The sequence below is a fragment of the Parambassis ranga genome, chromosome 1 (genome assembly GCF_900634625.1).
Source record: "Parambassis ranga chromosome 1, fParRan2.1, whole genome shotgun sequence".
Classification (NCBI taxonomy): domain Eukaryota; kingdom Metazoa; phylum Chordata; class Actinopteri; family Ambassidae; genus Parambassis; species Parambassis ranga.
Genome location: NC_041022.1, coordinates 16,820,283 through 16,840,551, shown reverse-complemented (window position 1 = coordinate 16,840,551; position 20,269 = coordinate 16,820,283). Strand labels below are relative to the sequence as shown.

At 41.2% G+C, this 20,269-nt stretch overlaps 2 protein-coding genes across 3 annotated transcripts; both read left to right on the top strand.

Moving 5' to 3' along the window:
* Positions 1-144: 144 nt before the first annotated feature.
* LOC114435311 (trichohyalin) lies at positions 145-7,890 on the top strand. Of its 2 annotated transcripts, none has more exons than XM_028404935.1 (8): positions 145-647; positions 5,398-5,520; positions 5,614-5,755; positions 5,846-5,954; positions 6,431-6,524; positions 6,629-6,814; positions 6,979-7,091; positions 7,187-7,890. In XM_028404935.1, exons 1-8 carry the CDS (start codon positions 224-226, stop codon positions 7,241-7,243), a joined length of 1,248 nt encoding a protein of 415 aa, XP_028260736.1. In that variant the 5' UTR covers positions 145-223; the 3' UTR covers positions 7,244-7,890. The 2 variants fall into 2 exon arrangements, with proteins under 2 accessions (XP_028260736.1, XP_028260745.1); XM_028404944.1 differs by lacking the exon at positions 145-647 and adding an exon at positions 4,784-4,908.
* A 485-nt stretch (positions 7,891-8,375) lies between these two features.
* Positions 8,376-18,095, top strand: LOC114437620 (phosphoribosyl pyrophosphate synthase-associated protein 1-like). The gene is made up of 10 exons (XM_028408428.1): positions 8,376-8,997; positions 10,975-11,027; positions 11,118-11,184; positions 11,486-11,658; positions 13,336-13,451; positions 13,576-13,631; positions 14,193-14,338; positions 16,678-16,748; positions 16,828-16,974; positions 17,578-18,095. Exons 1-10 carry the CDS (start codon positions 8,834-8,836, stop codon positions 17,734-17,736), a joined length of 1,152 nt encoding a protein of 383 aa, XP_028264229.1. The 5' UTR covers positions 8,376-8,833; the 3' UTR covers positions 17,737-18,095.
* The last annotated feature ends 2,174 nt before the right edge of the window (positions 18,096-20,269 follow it).

Here is a 20,269-nt window from a genome sequence, read left to right as displayed (position 1 = left end):
GGAAATCAATCCGGCTAGAGCGGGCTGTACCGGATATATCCGGATAGAACCGGATTGGTTTATATCTGGCTCTGGGCTGAATGCAAATGCGGATAACCAATCCGGCTAGAGCTTGGGGTTGTGACGTCGCACTTCCGGGTTCACGGGGACAGTATCCGGGTCGCGTAGATAAGCCGGGCATAAACATCTATCTATCTATCATCTAACAGAGCTCGTTTTCATCATGGCTGGAAGTGAGCCTGCGTGCTGGACTGCTGATGAAACCAGATGTCTGATCTCTCTGTTTGGAGACCAGGAGACTCAGAACAAGCTGGAGGGAGTCTACAGAAATCAGAATGTGTTCGAGGAGCTCGCCACAGCACTGGCCGGACACGGGTTCAAAAAGACGGCCACCCAGTGCCGCGGAAAGATTAAAAACCTTAAAGCTAAATACAGGCAGGTCCGGGACCACAACGCAAAAAACGGCAGGAATCGTATAACATCTCCTTTCTTCGAAGAACTCGACGCTATCCTGCAGGACCACCCCAGCTGCCGGCGGAAAGTTGTGCTGGATAGCGCCGTAGCGGTCGGAGATGGCGAGACTCTATTGTCCGACTGGGACAGCATGGAGGAGATGAGCGTAGATGGTCATGAGAACGGCGCTCTTGGTATGTTTTGAAACTTTTACCTTAACCTGCGCTTGTTGTTTCATAGATACGCGCTGTATAGAGCTCCTACAACGATGCTGTTGCTTACAGATAACTCGTGCTCGGATATTAGTTTCCAGGGCGCGAGCTCAACACAGCCGCTAACCCCGCAGACCGAGGTCGACTCACGGTCCTCCACACCGTGCTGGGTCTGAACGTATACAGAAGCCATTCTGATTCAAGCCTACTCTAGCTGGATTGACTTTCTCCAGTGTGAACGGGGCCATGTCTCCAAACTCGAGCTAGCTAATGACACCTTCCCTGCTTACTTGTCAGTCAAACCGGACTGAAAAATGAACCCACGGCCTCACAGAGACTATAATGTAGTATTGGTTAAATGTCCAATTCTAAAGCAGGAGCACACAGAAACAAACATGATTAGAGTACACAAACATTTTGAATCCCAAATAACACACCAGTTTAAGTTGCAACAAGGCTTAAAGTTAATTTTGCTGCCAATCTGCATCACCCTTGTGCCTCAATTCTATATTATGCTCTAATCTTTTGCCCATGTTTGAGTTAGCTGGAAGACAACACTCCATTCTTAGTGCTGTTTATGTATCATCCATGTTTCTGCAAAAGGAAATTACAGCACTCCACTTGTATACTGTACACTTAAATTATAACATGTTCTAGAAAACTCTACAAGTCCAGACGCCTTGCTTCAACCTTCTCTACGTATGATGACCTGGATGACTGAGAATCTTCATCAACATGTTAAATTATAACACTCTATAAGCATCATACACACTCTATACCCACTCAAAACATTGTAAAGTGGCCAAGAACCTGTCCCTATTTCCACTCTGCATAAATATTCTATACAATTTTCGAATCCATTTTTAAGGCCGTTCCTGCAGAGGGTGTTGATAATGCAGGGCAGGTTGTAGGGATGAGGTGGCCAATAGTCGCCATAGCAACCTTACATAACCCATATCTTTACAATAAGACACCTGGGTCTGATGTGACAGAGGTCACAGAAGAATTAAATGTGTGCCTGTCATATTGGTATATTGTGTAATGAATGAAGAAGTACCATTTGCATTGTTGGTGAGTGTGTGTGTGTGTGTAAGGAATATGTGAGGAGGGTGAGTGATGTTGGTTCCTATGGTTAAGCTGCACAGTGAATGAATAAATAAAGACTGACAGAGGCCTTCTTGTAGTCAGAAGTTATTTTTTGTATTCTTCAGTTGTCACATTTGGACAGAAAAGTGACACCAGCAGGAGGGTGAGCCACATCAAATGAGGATTAGAGAATTTTCTGTTCTTGGAGATGTGGAAGGGAACACGTAGCCTCTTAGGAGGGACACAGTGTCGCAGGGGAGAAAAGCATAGAAGAAGAGAGGCTGAAGTGGCCAAAAGCAGGGAGATGAAGCAAAAGCAGAAGAAGAAAGCGAGTGGGAGGGTGATAGAGATGGGGAACTGGAAAGGTGGGGGTCTAGTCTTGACTGTGAGTCATCCCTATGAGTTCCCACAAGGCCAGCTCTCGGTGAACACCACGTGGAAAGGGCACGACTGTCATTCAAATGCCATAATCCTGTCCACCTTCTGTGCAGCTCAGTGTGTACTCAAGTACTAATGCGTGTTTATGAATGTGTGTGTGGAAAATGTGTACCTTTGCTTGTTTCTGCTCCTAACAACACAAGGGTGATGATGAGCTGTAACAGTCATTGATCTGTTGCTATGGCAATGGTGACTTGATTGCATACAGTTGTTTTTTTTACAAACTTTGCTGGGATTTAATGCATGTGCTGCATCATTGTGTCACTGACTTGTGTTTGTGTTCCTACTGTAACGAACATGCATCTAACCATTTGGAGTGCTGCTGTTTCAAAGCAATTAAAAGTGAAGAAATGTGTCAGCTGTGGTCTAACTGTAGTAAAGAGTATTGCTTAATATGGCAAGTAGCCACAGATTGTGTGTGTTGCATTCTCACCATGTTTACAGACAGAGATTTGTTAATATTTTCCACTTTCTGCTGTTTTGCTTCTCTAGCAGAATAGCAAAGTTACAAACTTATGCCCGATGAAATGTATTGGGCTTTAGTTAATCTGCTCTAAATCCCTGGTCCTGCTTCCTGTCACCCCCACACTGGAGAAATAGACATTACTTGAAGGGTCCATAAGAAATATGCACTTAAAAAATAGCTGCCAGATTAAGTAATGGTGTAAAGTGTTAGCCTTGGATGATCAGCTCATTTGTTGTGAGGTGAGATGGTTTGGTGTTGCAGCTGTCACACTCTCTGTGGCTGTATGGTGGATCCTTTACCCCACACAGCTGAAATCTTTTTATGCCATGGAGCATAACTAAAAATTAAAACCAAATAAAATGGGGTGAAATGATGAAATAATGGGTCAAATAAATTCTCTTTTTTTAACCTGTGATGATAACAGTTGCCATGGCAGCAGGGTTTTTTAATGGAAAGAAACACTTCTCTCCTTACTGAATGCATATCAGACAAACAGCAGCTCTTCAACAGCTGAACTGTCCTTCAAGGAGACGCTTGCTGAATCCAAACTTGTAAATCCATCCATCAGTGCTTTATGTAACCTGGCATTGAGTGAAGTGCTCCGTATATGTGACTCTGCAAGGATGAAGGAAAGTAGCATTATACATATAAAAAAAGAGGCAAATGCAAAGGGAAATGCCTTGTCAACTTAGCTGTTGCTATGGTTACCACAAGTATGAAATGTATGAGTTTACATTGATTTCTCACTCACAATAAAGTTTTTTTTCAACATAGCAAAATGGGATAAAGTGCGTACAAAGACAGAAACATAGTGTAGAGGAGAGGGAAATCTCTTACTGGAAGTTCTCTGATCCCAGCAGGACCAGGACAGTGTGTCCTGGCTAATTAACAATGAGGACGCCAGCTGCTGGTGTGCAGGCAGCTGGAGCCTGCCTGCTTTCTGTTCTTTCATGTCGATAACCGCGCTAATGGTTTGCACCTTATAATCGCAGGTTTGCATGCAACCTGACAATGATAACATTTAATTATTGTTTGTCTGTGTGTGTCATATCGTTCTGTTTCAGGTAGACAGATTGTTTCCTACTTTCCGGCCTGGTGTCATATCTCTTCAGTCCAGCGGTTTCTAAATGACACCAGTGTTTAACATCACAGTCGTAGGTAATGAGAGCGTGGGCAGTATTAGCGCTTTACTTGGAAGGTTGCCATGTTCCATTAACTCTCTCCTGAAGTCACCAAAAACAAGCAACTCTGACTCATGCTTGAGGCAATTCTCCCTTAGCGCTCTCATCCCTCCCGCTCAATGTGTCTTCAAAAACACTCACTGAATCAAATAATCGAATGATTATAATGCAGCAGGTTGTCAAGTCTACTTCCCTGCTCACCTGCCTCTCACTGTGTCAGCAGCAATAATGGGGTTTGGACACAAGTAGGAACGACAGGTGTGTGTGAGAACCTTTACCTGTGTATGACCAGAAAGCTCTTATTATAAACATACGCTGCCTGTTTATTTTCTCTGTTCCTTCTATTCCTTTGGTTTTCACTAAATACTTCTTCAGAATTTTAATTTGGAGTTTGTTCTGCACACTGTACAGCAGTGGATAATTTGTTCTTGCAATGTAGGACAGAAATAACACATCCTAAATCCATGCTGCAGCTCCCCAAATATAGTTCAAAAGGCTGCATTAATTATCTCAGCTACAGCAGAAAGGAGGAATGAGTATTTTCAGTGTAGAATGCAGCACTGGATGCTCTAACTGTCTCATGTGGCTGAGAAGTTCAGCAGTTGAATGATAGAGAGCTGATTATAAAAAAAAACAGGATTATTTTCAGTCATCTGAGGACATCTACTGGTCAGTTCATTCTAAATACATCACAAGTCCAATTTTTGTTGCTTTGTATAAACTAAAATATGTAGTTTTTGGGATTTTAGAGAATTCAAATGTAGTCTTTGCCAAACTATAGCCGCCTGTCAATGCTGCCACAATCTCCCAGGAGCACACGCAGGACACTTCTGTCTGCTGAGCAGGATTGAACTGCAGCTCTCTGGCTTCATCTAGTGGTCACACTGTGTAAGTGCAGCTGAAAGATCAAAGATTATATTTGCCACATTTGTGATTCTCCGCCAAGTTGGGTTACACGTCAGTAAGGGAACCTGTACTGGTGAGTGGACGCGTGCCGTGCGCGTCAGCCGGTGCCCGGATGCACCGAACAGAAACATGGAACGGGTAGTGGTGGAAGTGCCGATGAACAGCGGTGAGACTCTGTACCATCTCCATGTCACCTCATGGCGCATTTTAAATGATATTAACATCTGTTAAATGGCGCATTTGGTGCCTCTCTGGATGTGCGCGCAGATGCTCCTCCTCCTCCTGTGACGCATAGGGTTCGGTATTAAAATCTGCTGTAGCCTCTGTGGAGCTACCGGTGCTTCACGGGATGTTTGTGTAGTACCTGCGTGTGGTGCTGCAGGCTGCTTTACCCTGTGAGTCGGAGCGCTGCTGCTGATCTGTCAAACGGCAGTTTACCAGATCACAGGCCCCATTAATTACCCAACAAGGACTGTTGGTCACATGGTACAAACGTGTGAGTGACAGCAAAATATTATGAAATTAAATGTATTTAATCTAATAGTTTTAATGCTGCCTAAAGTTTCATGCCAGGCTGTGTGACTGGAGTATGATGGGTACATCGCCTTGCTGCATCACTAAATTCCAAACTTTTAAATGTTACCTCCATCTCCAGGATTTTCCTCCGGCTGCCCTTCCACGGCACCTCGAAAACGCCAGGTGAGGTTTTCAGCACGCCATGACATCATCCTTTTGCGAGAGGTTATTACACAGAACCCCTTCGCCTCCAAAGAGCCAGGTTTGTCTTTTTTTTATATAGTTGAAGGATCATTTGCGGCATAATATGCAACAGCTTTATATAATAGAATCAAACTCATTTGTTTGTTGACAGGACCCACCTGGGCCCGTGTGGGAGAGGTCATCACTGAAGCTCTCCAAGAGGAAAGCTTTGTGGTGGACGCCAGGAGATGCAGAGAAAGGACCATGCTGCTGCTAGACTACTACAAGAAACAAGACTTTCCAAGCCTGCGCAGGTCGGTTTATGATTTTAAAAAAGCAAGCTGTACTGTTTCCTGAGGAAGTAATGGTGGATTTATGAGCGTGTGTTCTTTTGTTACACTCAGATTTGGAACGGAGAGGTTGTACGCCCAAAAGGAGGACCTGCTCCATGAGGTCTTAGAGCTGGAGGCTGAGCGTGGGCTCCTGGGCAGCGGTGAGATTATAAAGTATCAGGTGAGGAGCGGGTACATATATGTCAGGCTTACAAATGTCTACTCTCACTGCAGATATTTTATTATCTATAAACTGAAACAAATGCATATCAGAATATAATAAAGTCAGGATGTCTTTTTTAAGGTCTAAACTGTAGCTGTCTTAGTGATGTGAATAAACTCTTAACATGTGTCCTGTCCAATGTTTCTCTGTGACACATTTTCCTCTTCTGCCTCTTGGTAGTTATCAAAAGTGAACATATAGGATCCAGCTCAATCGGTGTTAGTTCAGTTTGTTGGGGCCCTTGGCAAAAATTCATCACCATTTATGTTATTATAATGTTATTTTATTTTTTTAAATAATAAAATAAATATTACTTTCAATATATGAATATTACATTTAAAAACTTCAAAAACATAGGGAGGTTCCCTAGTTTAATTGCAAACTGGCCCCTCACTGGTTCCTCATTTTATAGAAGTGCTTGTTATCTTTTCCAGGATGAGTGCAGGATTCGAGCCATAGATGAACACACTCTAGTAGAGGAGGAGAAACCCAGCATCACTATCGCACACACACAAACACACAGCGCAGGTAAAACACACTCACAGCACAGAATGGCACAGTGAAGGTTTTGAATTTATTCATTAGGTGTTACTGGAGTTTTTTGAGTTGTATAAATCTTTACATTATTACAGAAGCAGAAGATGACCACAAGGAAATAGTTGAGATTTCTGCGGCGCCCACGGCCAAGCAGCCCTGCCAGTGTTGCTGCCAGACCTACTCAGAGATCCTCAGCTTTCTGGAGAAGCGGTCAGAAGCGGAGCAACGGCTGCGAGAGGAGGAGCTCGCCCTTCGGCGAGAGGAACTGGAGATTCAGAGAAGTAAGGTTTTCATCTTTGTATGCTAAAGAGGGTTTAACCATGACTGTAGAATCTTAAAATCATTTTTATAGTAATCATTTTGAAGTCCCACATTATTTAAGAGTCTGGGATATGAGCAGTGATCCCGATGAATGGAACAAGACTTTCATTTCATTCTTTTTCAGGTAAGATCGCTCTTGAGAGAGAGCGCCTCGGAGCGGAGAGAAAAGAGAGGGAGCAAAGATTTGAGCTGGAGAGCCAGGAGAGGCAGGTCATCCTGGACCTGTTAAAAGAAAAGGTGCTGAAAAGCTGACAGAGAAAAATCCCCCTTACTATCTGTATTCAAACAGCACCATCATTGACAAAGTGTAATTTTTCTTCCTCTTAAAAAAGGTAAAGGAAGATGAAACTGGAAGTGAGCATTTCAGAGAGAGGAACAATGTGTCCTGATGTGAAAGGGATGGGACAGCTAAACCAATACGTTTATCAGTCCATATGTATGAGACCATACAGCCAACCTAAAGCTCTGTGCAAAAAGTACTTTCTCACATGATTGTATTTCAAACTGATGACAGCTTCAGTGCTCAGACCTGACCACACAGATGCTCACAGACACTCCTTGTGTCCAACTTCCCCGTTCGGCACCCAGTTTGCACAGGGATGCAAAATCACTGCAATCTAAGACATGGAATGCAGGAATGGGTGCGGTGCAGATCCACAGAGCCAGAACTGGCAGACCGGATTGCGTGTTCCAAGATGTTTAATTACACAAAGAGAAACCACAGTCTCTCCAGGACTTAATGCATTAATAGTGTACAGCCTGCTGCTGTGTTCCCTCGCATCTGTAATGGACAAAGTTAACCAGACTTTATTCATTCAGAATACAGACTGCTGAATCAATCACTGTAAGCTGTATTTGAAATATAATTGTTCTTCCTGTTTACCTCTACTGACCTTGTAACAGTATTTACACATTATTCTTATTATTTGACACCCCTCTACTTGATTTATTTTTATCCTTTCATACATATTTGTAGTGTTGTGGAAGCATAACAAAATTTGTTTAAAAAAATCATACAATAAAAGCATCTCTTTAACTCTTGTGTGCATTCAAATTTGTACCTTTCATGTCTGATGTCAATTTAACAATAGTTACATGCTCAGTTTTAAGATCAGTGTGGATTTGGATGTGGGTTTTGGTGAAAGTAGAGACATTATTATTGCAATATAACTAATTACATTTAAATTACACTAACTAGAAAACCAATGACCATGCAGCTTTTTATTTATTTGACAGCCTAGAACCATTGGTAGATTTTATTATGATTATTATTTTTATTTTACTTAATTTTTTGATAGGAGATAACTAGCAACAACACGGACTACTTAAAGTCCTACTTCTTTGCGCCACCACGTTGTTTTTGGGGTTGTTGCGCTTTAATTTGAGGACATCCAAATAACTCGCACTGATTGGTCAAAATCACGTACGGCCTGCCCTCTGTTATTTCAGGACAGCTTCTGATTGGCTCACTTGAACGTCAGTCCCTCTTTTCATCCATCCAATCAGCGCTTGCAGAGTGCGATTTTTTTCCCCCCAGCTCCGTGCTGCGACAGCGCATTGCTACAAACTTTACAGTCACCACGTTTACTTCCAGCAGCAGAGTTTGTTTGTGTTTTTTAGTGTATGTTGTATCTGCTTCCAGGAGCGTTTCCACCGCCTTTCAGCCCCCTTCATGCTGACAGACACCGTCTTTTGTGGATGCGTCAGACTCAGTGACCGCATGGCAACACAGAGCTCAGCATTCCGTCTGCGGTCCGTTTGTTGGTAAACTGGGGTTTTTGCGGTTCCGACACCGAGAATAGCGTCGCCTCGCTATTACATGTTTATTTAGTCTGCCTATAGTTACTTTATTCACGCCACTGCGTGGTGAAGCGTGGATTTTATAGTGAATGTGCTGCTTCTAGTTCCTGCCGAGCTATTTTTTTCTCGACTACTTAGTGAGAAAACTCCTCCAAACATCACTTTGACCCCAAAGCAACATGCCCATTAGGCGTTTTGGGGGTCACAGGTCTCTGGTCTCTCACTCTCAAGCCCCAAAGCTGTCTTATGGTTACACCAAAATGAATAGTTCAAGAGGTGGCTACCGTGTTTTTTCTGCTAACTCCACCACCGCCTGCACCGAACTGGCCAAGAAGATCACAGAGTGAGTGTAATACTGCATTGATGCATAAATGTTAACGTTGTGCTGTGTTTGTGGCGTTAACGCATTCATTTATATCACACACGGTGCACTGTGAATGTCATCACAGTGTAACTTCTGACAAACAAACACCCCATGCTGTCCACAGGGTGATGGTGTGATCTGCACAGCACGTTGTGACACAGGGTGTTTGATACTATGCAGTCTATGGTACAGCTAAAACAGTACTGAAAACATGAATATGATGGTACAGCTGAGGGGAAAAAACGTGTGACACACACACAACAACACGTTTTGTTGCAAAATCTTAAAATCTGCGCAAGGCAAAAAAACCTCTGACTTCAAAGAAATAGGAAAATAAACATCTACTTTCTTTTCTATACAGGTTATTTTTGAGTAATACAGTTTACAGTGGTGATAGTCTATTATTTGTATGCATGTAAAGCATGTAAAAATACCCTACTACTGGGGAAAAAGGTAAAAAAAAAATATCAGTTGACCTATTGATTTGGTGTAAACATAAAAATAAACAAAACAAAATACAACATGATTAAATTTCAGCCCTGTCAGTCTTAATGTCTGCAGCTCTTTTAATGTCCATTTGTTTCATTAGATTATAAATGTGTCCTCTGGTGTAGGAGATTTAAATATAACCTGTCAGTGGGAATCACTGTGATGAAAGGAGTGCATTCTGCAGGTGTGTTTCTGTCTTTGGAGGACACAGATATTGTACACTGGATGTTAAATTAAGTACGGTAATAGGCTATGACTCACAAGGCATTTAAAAAGGTAGATAGACTTGTTTCATGAAGTTAGGGAGCAGCAGTGTTTCAACAGTGTATCCTTGTCAGACAGCCAAGTAGAAGTTGCACCTACTTTATAGTGAAAAACAGAGCTTAGCTTTGTCAGTTTTCATTGTTTGGCCACATTGCAGGACATTATTAGACAGATTATACTGCTATTTTAGTACTGAGTAGAGTTTTCATGTGGAGCAAAGGTTAAAAACAACATGAGCTCACAGGAAATGTCAATGAATACTGAGTATTTACTCTGGATGTGTATGTGGTGACTGTGGGCTTTGGTGCTTGAGTTTATGAAGGCTGCTTTAGCCTCTTTTTTGTTTGACAGTTAAATCCATGAACTACAAACATGTGTGATTACATCCTAATTGCTTGATCTACCTTTTCACTAGTACTTTTTAAAGTGGCCATGATGGTAAATATTTGAACAGTGTTCAGGCAGAGAGTCCTCTCTTGTCTAAAGGCTTCGTTGCTTTTGGCAAATTCTCCAGCTGAATGCAAGCCAAGCTGTCATTTACCCATAGTATGCTTTGAAAATCAAGTTCATTCTTTATAATCGGAACAGTAATGTGGTCGATACCTTTTTGCAGCATACATTTAAGCTATGCAGACAGTATCTCTGTTGTTCCGGCTTGTTTAAGGTTTGACTTGATGCAGCAGTAAACATGTGGATCCACATTATCTTAGTCAAGGTCCCAAATACACCACACAGCTTAACAGAAGATTAAAGTTCCCATGGTTAGCAGGATGCCATTTTTTTAAACATTTAGGTATGTAAAACAGAACAAGGAGGCTCTCACCCTCCCAGAATGGCCAGTGTGCTCTTAAAGGTTAGCGACACAAGCTGGTAGTTGCATCCCATCTGTATTAGCTCTGCCAGGAATGCTAGATACCTGCTCAACACAGATAGCATCCGTAAGGAGAGATGTAAGGCAGAGGGAAGGTCATAAAAACCCTTCTTATTGGATGCAAAATTATTTTTATTGCCTTGAGTAGGATGAGGCAGCTGTAACAGGGAAAAAAGCAAATATAAAACATGTCAATACTTCAATCAGTTATCTGATCTGTTGTACAGTTAATCAATTGATGCATCGATTATCTAGTTTAGTACATACTGGTACATCACACAGTACGAGGTATGTTTGTGTTTACAACTCGTATATCCTGTTTGTCCCCTCAGACGGCTGGGTGTGGAGCTGGGCAAGTCAGTGGTTTATCAGGAATCAAATACAGGTAAGTTTAAGTAGTCAGACCCCACATTTCCACATTAATTATCTGATATGTATAAACTCTGGTTTGTCGTGCTCTCACTTGACTTTGCAGAGACCAGAGTGGATGTGAAAGAATCTGTCCGTGGACAAGATATCTTTATTATTCAGACCATCCCCAGGTGAGGCAGGAGGAGACACATGCTGGTCTTAATTTATTATATAAGCTAAGAATCGTATCATTGAGCGTAATGTGATGAGCCTGATGAGACACTCTATCTAAGAATACTACATTTATGATTACTGTAGCAGTAATTAAAGCCAATCTGAACATAAATGTGTGAAAAGAGCTGATATATTCTTGTAATTACCAGCCCATCATCATCTTAAATGGACCATTGTTGTAAACAAACTCCCTGTACAGAGTTCTCGCTCTTCCTGATGTCTGAAATACATTCTTTGTTTTGATGTATTGTTGTGCAGAGATGTCAACACGGCCATCATGGAGCTGTTGGTTATGGCTTATGCCCTGAAGACTTCCTGTGCCAAGAACATCATCGGGGTCATTCCCTACTTTCCTTACAGCAAGCAGTGCAAGATGAGAAAGAGAGGATCCATTGTTTGCAAGCTGCTAGCATCTATGTTGGCTAAAGCTGGTATGTTGTCTGATGAAATTGTTTAGCCAGGTATTCAGTATTGTTTATAAGATACAACTTTATTAATTCCAGAGAAAATTCTTTTTCCAGAGGTTACAGTTTATCCAACATAAAATACAACCAGTATAACTGTACACAATGTATGTTGTATAGCTGTAATATAAGGTGCTAAATATAAAATATAGACCAGTGGAGAGTATGACCATTGCCTGTTCTTCTAGCTCTCCTCCCTACAGAAAGGGGAGGAGTTATACAGTCTGGTGTCGACTGGCAGGAAGGACCTCCTGTGGCATTCTGTGCTGCTCCTCGGGAGTCTCAGTATACCGCTGATTGTGCTCCTGTAAGACAGCAGTGTGGCATGCAGGGGGTGAGACGTGTTGTTAAGAATACTGAGGAGTTTCCTCAGTGTTCTCCTCTCTGTCACCTCCACCACAGACTCCAGCTCCGCTCCCAGGACTGAAGCAGCCTTCCTAATGAGCCTGTCGAGTCTGTTGGTGTCGGCCGTCTTCATCCTGCTGCCCCAGCACACTACAGCGTAGAAGATGACGCTGGAGACCACTGAGTGGTAAAAGATCTGCAGCATGGTCTGGCAGACGTTAAAGGACCTGAGTCTCCTTAGGAGATACAGGCGACTCTGTCCCGTCTTGTACAATGCATTAATGTTTATGGGCATTGATTATGGACATTATCCATATTTGGGTGTATTACTCAGCTGAATCAGATATCACCTGGACATGGCACTAGGGAGGCAGAAGGATAAAGACCAGATAATGCAGCCCTGTTGCATGTGTGAAAGGGGCTGATGTAAACACGGCAAGCTGCTGTTTGTTTAGGCTGGTAGTTAGCAGAATACACATGGTTATGTATTGTCAGGATTTAGGGTCTGGTTGGTACAATTGTGGTTTGTTTGGGTCTTTATGGATGGAAACCAGTTTTCAAGTTTGTCCTGAGATAAGTCACTGGCTCATTTTGGTGTGCAACCGGAGTGAGTCAAGTCGCTTAAAGGTGTGTTCAAAAACAAAGACTATAGCTGGGTTTCCATCATCGTGTTTTACTTGTATTATGAAGTCGCTTCAGAAAAGTGAGTCACACCGAAAAGAGTTGATGTGCAAAATGGGAGGTTTTGACATAACAGGCACTGTAACTGCAACACCTAATTTGCATTTCCTTTCCTCTTAATCTTTTTGTTTTGCAAACTTTCAGTAGATTTACTTTAGTTTATGACATGATTACTACTAGGGATGGGTGATATGGCAAAAATATCATGTCAGGAGACTAATTTGCAAGTTTCTGATCAATACAACCAAACTATTCCCTGTGTTTTAATGTAATATTTTTGGCATCAAGTACAATGGACATTTGACAAACATGTAAATTAATAGAATGTGTCCTACAAATGATAGAATGTTCTGTCTGCTCTGGCAGATCGTCATCACAGTCTAATCCTTCACAATCTATTATCGTCATATTGCGGACCCTTAATTACAACTACTGGTTTGTTAAATATCTTGCCATTTGTTCTGTATCCTTGGTTTTTATTGAAGATATATTTCTGAATTTTTAAAATCTTTTCATCTGTTTTTCCATGTAAAGATGTTTTTTGTGCTTCAAATAGAGAATCATTTATTTTTATTTATACATTATTGAAGCCATGCCAACATATGCTGTGTGTTACAGGTTTAACTCACATCATCACTATGGACCTTCACCAGAAAGAAATACAGGGCTTCTTCAACTTCCCTGTTGACAACCTCAGAGCTTCTCCCTTCCTCATCCAGTATATCCAGGAGGAGGTCAGCCCACCTTATCACTGTGCACTCAACTGTGTGGACAGTGCTCTACTGTACATCATAGATTCTGTTTGTGTTTTTTTAAGGATTAAATGTCATTTTAATACTAGTATATCATTTTCCTCAGATTCCTGACTACAGAAATGCTATAATTGTTGCAAAGTCCCCATCTGCTGCCAAGAGGTAACCATCAGCTGATGTTTAGATATCAGAAATGTTTGTGGTCCTTCACTGAATCATGCATTTGTAACTAGGGGAAGAACAGTTCACAACATCCACGGTTAGGGTTGTAACACGGTTCACGCACTTCACTGCTGCCGTCTGTGCACAGCAAAGTCACAAGTTGCTATAATAAAGGGTCAGCAACGTTTACCTCTCCTAACTCCACTGCACCGTTATCTATACTCTAACCTGCACATACGCATAAAGTGCTGACATTATTGACATTGATTGGCTGTAAAATATGTGTGAACCGCTTCATATTGTTGGCTGGACAGTGTTAGTCATTGTTTTATCTGTTTTATCTGTAGTTACTGCTTGTCACCTGCCACTCACTGAGTTGCATTGCAAAATATTACTGGTTTGTTGATTTAAAAAGGCTGTAACCAATGAGGCAAGGACAGCACCTCCCACTTTTAGCATAACTTGCACTTAATTTTGCTTTTGCTTGTGTTTATTTGTTTTTTTTTAAGATGTGTTGTGTTTGTCAGGTTTTTTTGACTCCTGTGTGTTGGTCTTTCTTAGAGCTCAGTCCTATGCTGAGAGGCTGCGACTTGGACTGGCAGTGATGCACGGAGAGGCCCACCATTCAGAGTCAGACATGGCTGACGGCCGACACTCTCCCCCGCTGTCCCGTACCACCACAGGACACACTGGCCTGGAGCTGCCATGTAAGACAAGCAGAGACATATGTTTGTTCATAGCATGATTAAAAACAGCATTTTGTGAGCTTTATTGGCGTGTGCTCTCTTTGTGAATGCATATAATGTTTAATTGTTTTGCATTCATTATTTTCTGGGCTTGGTGCCTCATATTTAAACAAGAAATGTGGCTTTGGTGTTCCTCATAGTTCATGTGCATGACAGCACCACAGCAACGAGAGAGACTACATATGCTCTTCATTTACCTTCAAAGCAAATCATATCTCAAAGATGGTCTGGTCTGATCATAAACTTTGTTTGAGCAAGAGCATATGTTTATGAAGATGGTGTTCACCATGACAACACATGTACATCTTATCATAATGACTTGTGAATGCAAAGAAAAATGTTTACATTTCATTCAGCATTATGTAGGCATATTGACACTCACTGACCCCAGTGCTGCGATAAGAGTTTAGATATTATTGAGTGCACCACCCATCTGACCCGCAGTAACACTTACTGTTTTCTCAGCATGTTTCAGGTCAGCCCTGTCTGAGGTGTTGTATCCAGCGGTAAAATACTGCAGGCCGTAACTGATATCACCCCCTTCTTCTTCTTCCCCATCTCCTCCTGTGCTGTCTGCTCTCCTTTCATTTGAAAATACCATCTTCTTCGTTCTCCTCCATCTGTATGGAAATGTTTTTATGTCCGCTGCATCTTTTTTCCTCTCCAGCAGATGCTGAATCATACTCCTGCCATCCATCTCTCCCTCTACCTTTTTCACATGCATTGATTATATGTATTTTTTTTTAAATTGTGTGATGCTATCAGTGCATTTTTTGTACATCTAATTATATCCTTTTATCTTTTTTTTAATAGCAAGCAGCAGATATGTCCCGTTTCCCGGGATAGAGCTCCCAAGTATGATCAGAATGCTTGTATCCATTTATATTTCTCTTGATTGCTTTTTTTCCTCCCTGCATGGAATGACAGTGAGTTACTGAGGGCTTCCACCTTACATCCGGATAAGCAAATGACACTAGTCCCATACAAGTCATTCAATTGACTGTTAACCCAAAAAATAAATATTAACACTTTTCCTGTGGACTGCAGCTGGTTTTGATGTGAGACTCCCTCCTCTCTCACTGCCTTTTCTCCAATATGGAACCTGGTGATAGTCTGCATTCATCAATAGCTATGGCCCATTGCATTTAAACAGATCTATAGATGTGGTCCAGAGGAATTTCATGGTGGAACTGTTTTCAACTGCATTAGTGGATGTAAACATTAATGGTGTCTTCAGCCTCAAATCTATCAATCTAAATACTGTAAAAAAAAAAAAACAATATATGAATGTACTGTCTGTGCTCACCTGCCTGCATGTTTTATTCCTGGCCACTTCCTGGAGTTAATCTCTGCAGCCTGAAATATTGATGTAAGGTATAGCTCACACATGCATCATAATACTGCTTAGATTATAAAGAAACTAAGAGGCATGTTGAGTTTTAAATTTAGCCATCACATGAGTCTGTAACTGGTTTGAGATTCAGCCTTGAGGCATCATTTGAGCGTCTATTAAGTGTGTGTGATAACTGTTGGAAGCCTTCAGTCTCACATCCTCTCAGCTGAAATGATTTTGGTTCTTGTTAAATTAAGAATTATTACTGGAGTGAGAAATTGTGATATGAACGATATGATGTTGAATCCTAGGGCTGCTAATTGTTAAAACTTGTGACAAAAGTCTTTACACCCACATCAGAAGAATCCACAGAAAGCTGCTGAGTATGAGATTATATGAGATTATAGTGCATTAATTGCTACATAAGGAAAATCATGCATTTCCATGTGGAGGACCTGACAAGCTAGGTCTGGTGGATTCTTTACTGGGATCAATTAGTATTTGTAATCCCTTCGGGGTTGGTGTTGGAGACAAGGGGGTTACAACATTGTTGTGTGCAAACTGTTAAAAATAGAGCACATTACAAATAATGGTTGATCCTGGTCTGGTTCCTTGAAGATGTGCAGGTCTACACCCACTTGTCTATCTACCATGATGCCACAAGAAGCTATTTGGAATTGCACTGTGTAATCTCTTCTTGGATTCAGCAGGAGCACAACTGTGCCCCACTTAATAATTTAAACAGCCTTCAGTATGCTGCAGATTTTGGATTGGTGCGGTGGTAGCTGGAAGCTTGTTGGGTTAGAGCTGTCTTGCATGATGTTTGCAGGTTTTAACCAAATCCCTTCTCACCGAATCAACCTTAACTTTACCTTGTTCCAATGAGCTACTCCTGATTGGGAAATACAGGACAGACTGCATGTCTTTGCTAGAAAGTAATGGTGCTTTGCTTTTCTGTGTGTTTCAGTGATGATGGCGAAGGAGAAGCCGCCTATCACTGTTGTCGGAGATGTAGGAGGCAGAATCGCCATTATTATTGTAAGAACTGTTTGAAAATCTGTTCTTTATGCCATTCTCTTTCCCTACATGCTTCCTAACGCTGTGGTCACATTTACAGGATGACATCATAGATGATGTGGAGGACTATGTTGCAGCTGCAGACATCCTCAAGGAGAGAGGAGCCTATAAGATCTACATCATGGCTACACATGGCTTACTGTCTGCGGAGGCACCAAGACTTATAGAGGAGTCTGCTATTGATGAGGTGAAAGTCATTTCTAACACTTCACTCTACATATTTTTGTAAAAGTAAGTCTGGAAATGGGAGAAAATTTAAGAAAGTACATCAAAAGCCAAAAATCTCACTCTATATAACGTACCTGTACACTTTATTCAATAAGACTTTCACCTCCTTTTCAGAGGTATTAATGAAGAGGGTCAATGTTACCATTTTTGATCTGTGAATTGATCATTATTTGGTAGACTTTTATGCACTTTCATGTGCACCTCTTGCTCTAAATGGTGAGGTTGAGGTGAGAAGCGGTGATTGCATGAATAATGAATGTATACATCATCAAGTAAAAAAAAATCACATCCTGTCTCTGTTAAACACTGATTTGTTTACCTTTCCTGTTTTAATGCAGTTGGCATTAGTAAAATGAGATTACAGTGGTGTTTTTTACATTGTGAGATTTGTCATGCACTGATTATTCTTTGCACCATTAAAATCAATCAGCAGATTTGTATCAGGAGCATAGTTAGTTTTATTATTTGCCATTTTACAAATAAAGGGTTTTAAATGAGAAGCTGCTCTGTAACTTATCAAGGCACAGGAAAAGGCTGAAACGCTGTTCTGCTGTGCCTCCAGGTGGTGGTGACCAACACCGTTCCTCACGAGGTACAGAAGCTGCAATGTCCAAAAATCAAAACTGTGGATGTCAGTATGATCCTGGCTGAGGCGATCCGGCGCATCCACAATGGAGAATCCATGGCCTATCTGTTCCGCAACATTGCTGTGGATGACTGAGTTAACACACACACACACATTTTAACATTCCAGCATGCACAAACATAAACTAAGCACATAGTCTGTGGACCAAGAATGCAGTTGTCCTGTGTGTTTTGCTAAAAAATCTGTTGAGACTATTTCACTGTATTTGTTTGTTCCATATAAAGGAGATCACATTCTGCTTCATTCCTTTTATCTGTTACACAGAGGGGACTGTCCACACAATACAATAGTTTCACTTCACTAATATGTGCTTCCTATCATCTAAAAAAAATTTGTGGCAGCACCACCACAGTAATGTATCATATGCAGCCTTTTGGTTTGCTGCATAATGTCAAATAAAGCTATTGTTCTTGGGTGAGAAAGTTGTGTGTGTTGTTTAAAGATATTAATGCTTAGATATACTACATAAAAAAGATTGCAATACCACAGCTGTGAGTATACCGTATTTCTTTGTGTTTGCAAGTGTGAAGGTGCCAGAAAAAACAGCAGTGCAGTTCACAGCTGAACTCAAAGTTTCAGTAGCAGTTTCAGTCACAGCACAGGCTGCCTGCTTTATCAAGCATGGTAAGCATGGCATGAAATGTCGAAACAGCAATGTCCAGCTGCAGCTACAGCTCAATGGAAATGGCTCCATATAGCTTGAGTGCACAACAGCCCTGGTCTAAATAAACCAGGTGGTGTTTGGGTGATGCATTTTGAATGGAACTTTATGTAACAGTTGTTTCCCTGTTTTTTTATTTATGACTTTAGCAGGTGACTAATTTACAAGTGCTCTGAATACACTGACTCATGATGGCTCTGTCAAAGTAAATATAGGCATATGACAAATTCTGCTGTTATTTTAATTGTCAGAGGGTGAAAAGCATCAGGTTTTATATATCATATTTCACTGTAGTCTTGCTGTTTCTGTCCAAGACCCTGAACTTGTTCCAAACGCCTCAGAGTCCTTTTAATCTGCTGAGGAGCTTTGACCAAGTCAAGGGACCGAGACGTCCCAGTCAAACACAATGATCTTCTTTACTGCAGCTAAAATCTGATCATTTCATTTCCCAGAATGCATTCTTTGAAATCCAGAAATGTTTACCTTTGAGCTAATTTAAAACAAAACTGCATGTAACGAGATAACAAATTCACACACCTGCATGACCGAAGCAGAGAGGCCTCCTTCCCTTCACAAATGAGCAAGAGCAGAGTGCGGAAGAATGTTTAAATGTGGACTGAAAGAGGAACTACTAGCAAACGTTTACCCGGCCACTTCCTCAAATTAAAACAGGAAACTCTGTTCTGCCTAATCTGATGGAGTGAGGGGAGGGGGGTTGGGGTGGTGTCTGGACCTGAGCATTTAAACTGTCTCTGCTCTCCAGGTTGCATTTAGGGGAACCGTGCACATCTATTTCAGGAACTGCATAATTTGTCAACCAGCAAAACAAGATCTGGATTGTTTAGTAATCAAGTGTGATGCTCAAGGGCAGTTTTTTCCCCTCAGCTGTGATTGCTGTTCCCCCAGGCCTGGTGCGTGTGTGTTCACACTGCTTCACTAAGTGATGCCACTTTTGATTATATCTTACACAGATATCTCTACAGTGTTAAAAGGTGCATGCACAATTAAGGTCTCTTTCAGTTGTTTGTGTTACAGTAAAGTGTTCATGGTCAAGACAATTGAGATATAATAGGCCTCATTAACGGCTTCAGTTCACTCCTGCCTGACCTGATGATGGTTAATCACTGCAATCATTTTTACATTTTAGCTCAGTTTGTTTAAAAAACTCAGCATCGCCTGATGGTGGTAAAGAGAACATTGTAAACAGTGTGAAAGCCAAAAAGGTCAGTGCATGCATTCTGCTTCCCAGTGATTGTTCCAGTTATTGTTGCATCATTTTGCGACCACCTGTCCATCTGATTGTCCTTTACATGACACCTACCTTGTTATGGCCTCATCCCGTGGCACAGACTAAGGAAAACTGCTGATAACTTTACTTTATTGATTTAAACTTCTGCCTGTGTTTTACATAACGTTTTCATAAATTCCCAACTTTATTAAAGCATTTTTGACATTTGATTTTTGAATTGATCTGCAATCTTTGATGTTTGCTAGGTTTATTATTCATTAGATGTACCACAATAGACCAAACTAGATTTACTGAGTGTAATGTGCCATTTTCACCAGCAGATGGCAACAATACAATACACCAGAGTACTATCAGGTGAAAAATACTGATGTCAAGCTCTTTTATTTGCAACATTTCCATTCACTATATACACTGATTGGTCAGTTTGAATCAATTATAACAGTGAATTAAAACAGTGAAGACTTTTTGATTTTCTGCCTGCTTGTGATGTTGAATATAAGCCCATATGGCCCAGTGTACTCAGTGATCACAGGAACATGCAGCTCAGCTTCAGTGCTCTGTAGTTAACAGTCATAGATTTATGTACTTATTTTGACTTATGAATAGTATTTAACGGGGAGGGCTGTAAACGGCAATCCTATTAAACCTTATCTAGAGGCTGTTTGCTTATATATTTTTATATATTGTCCTGCACCGAC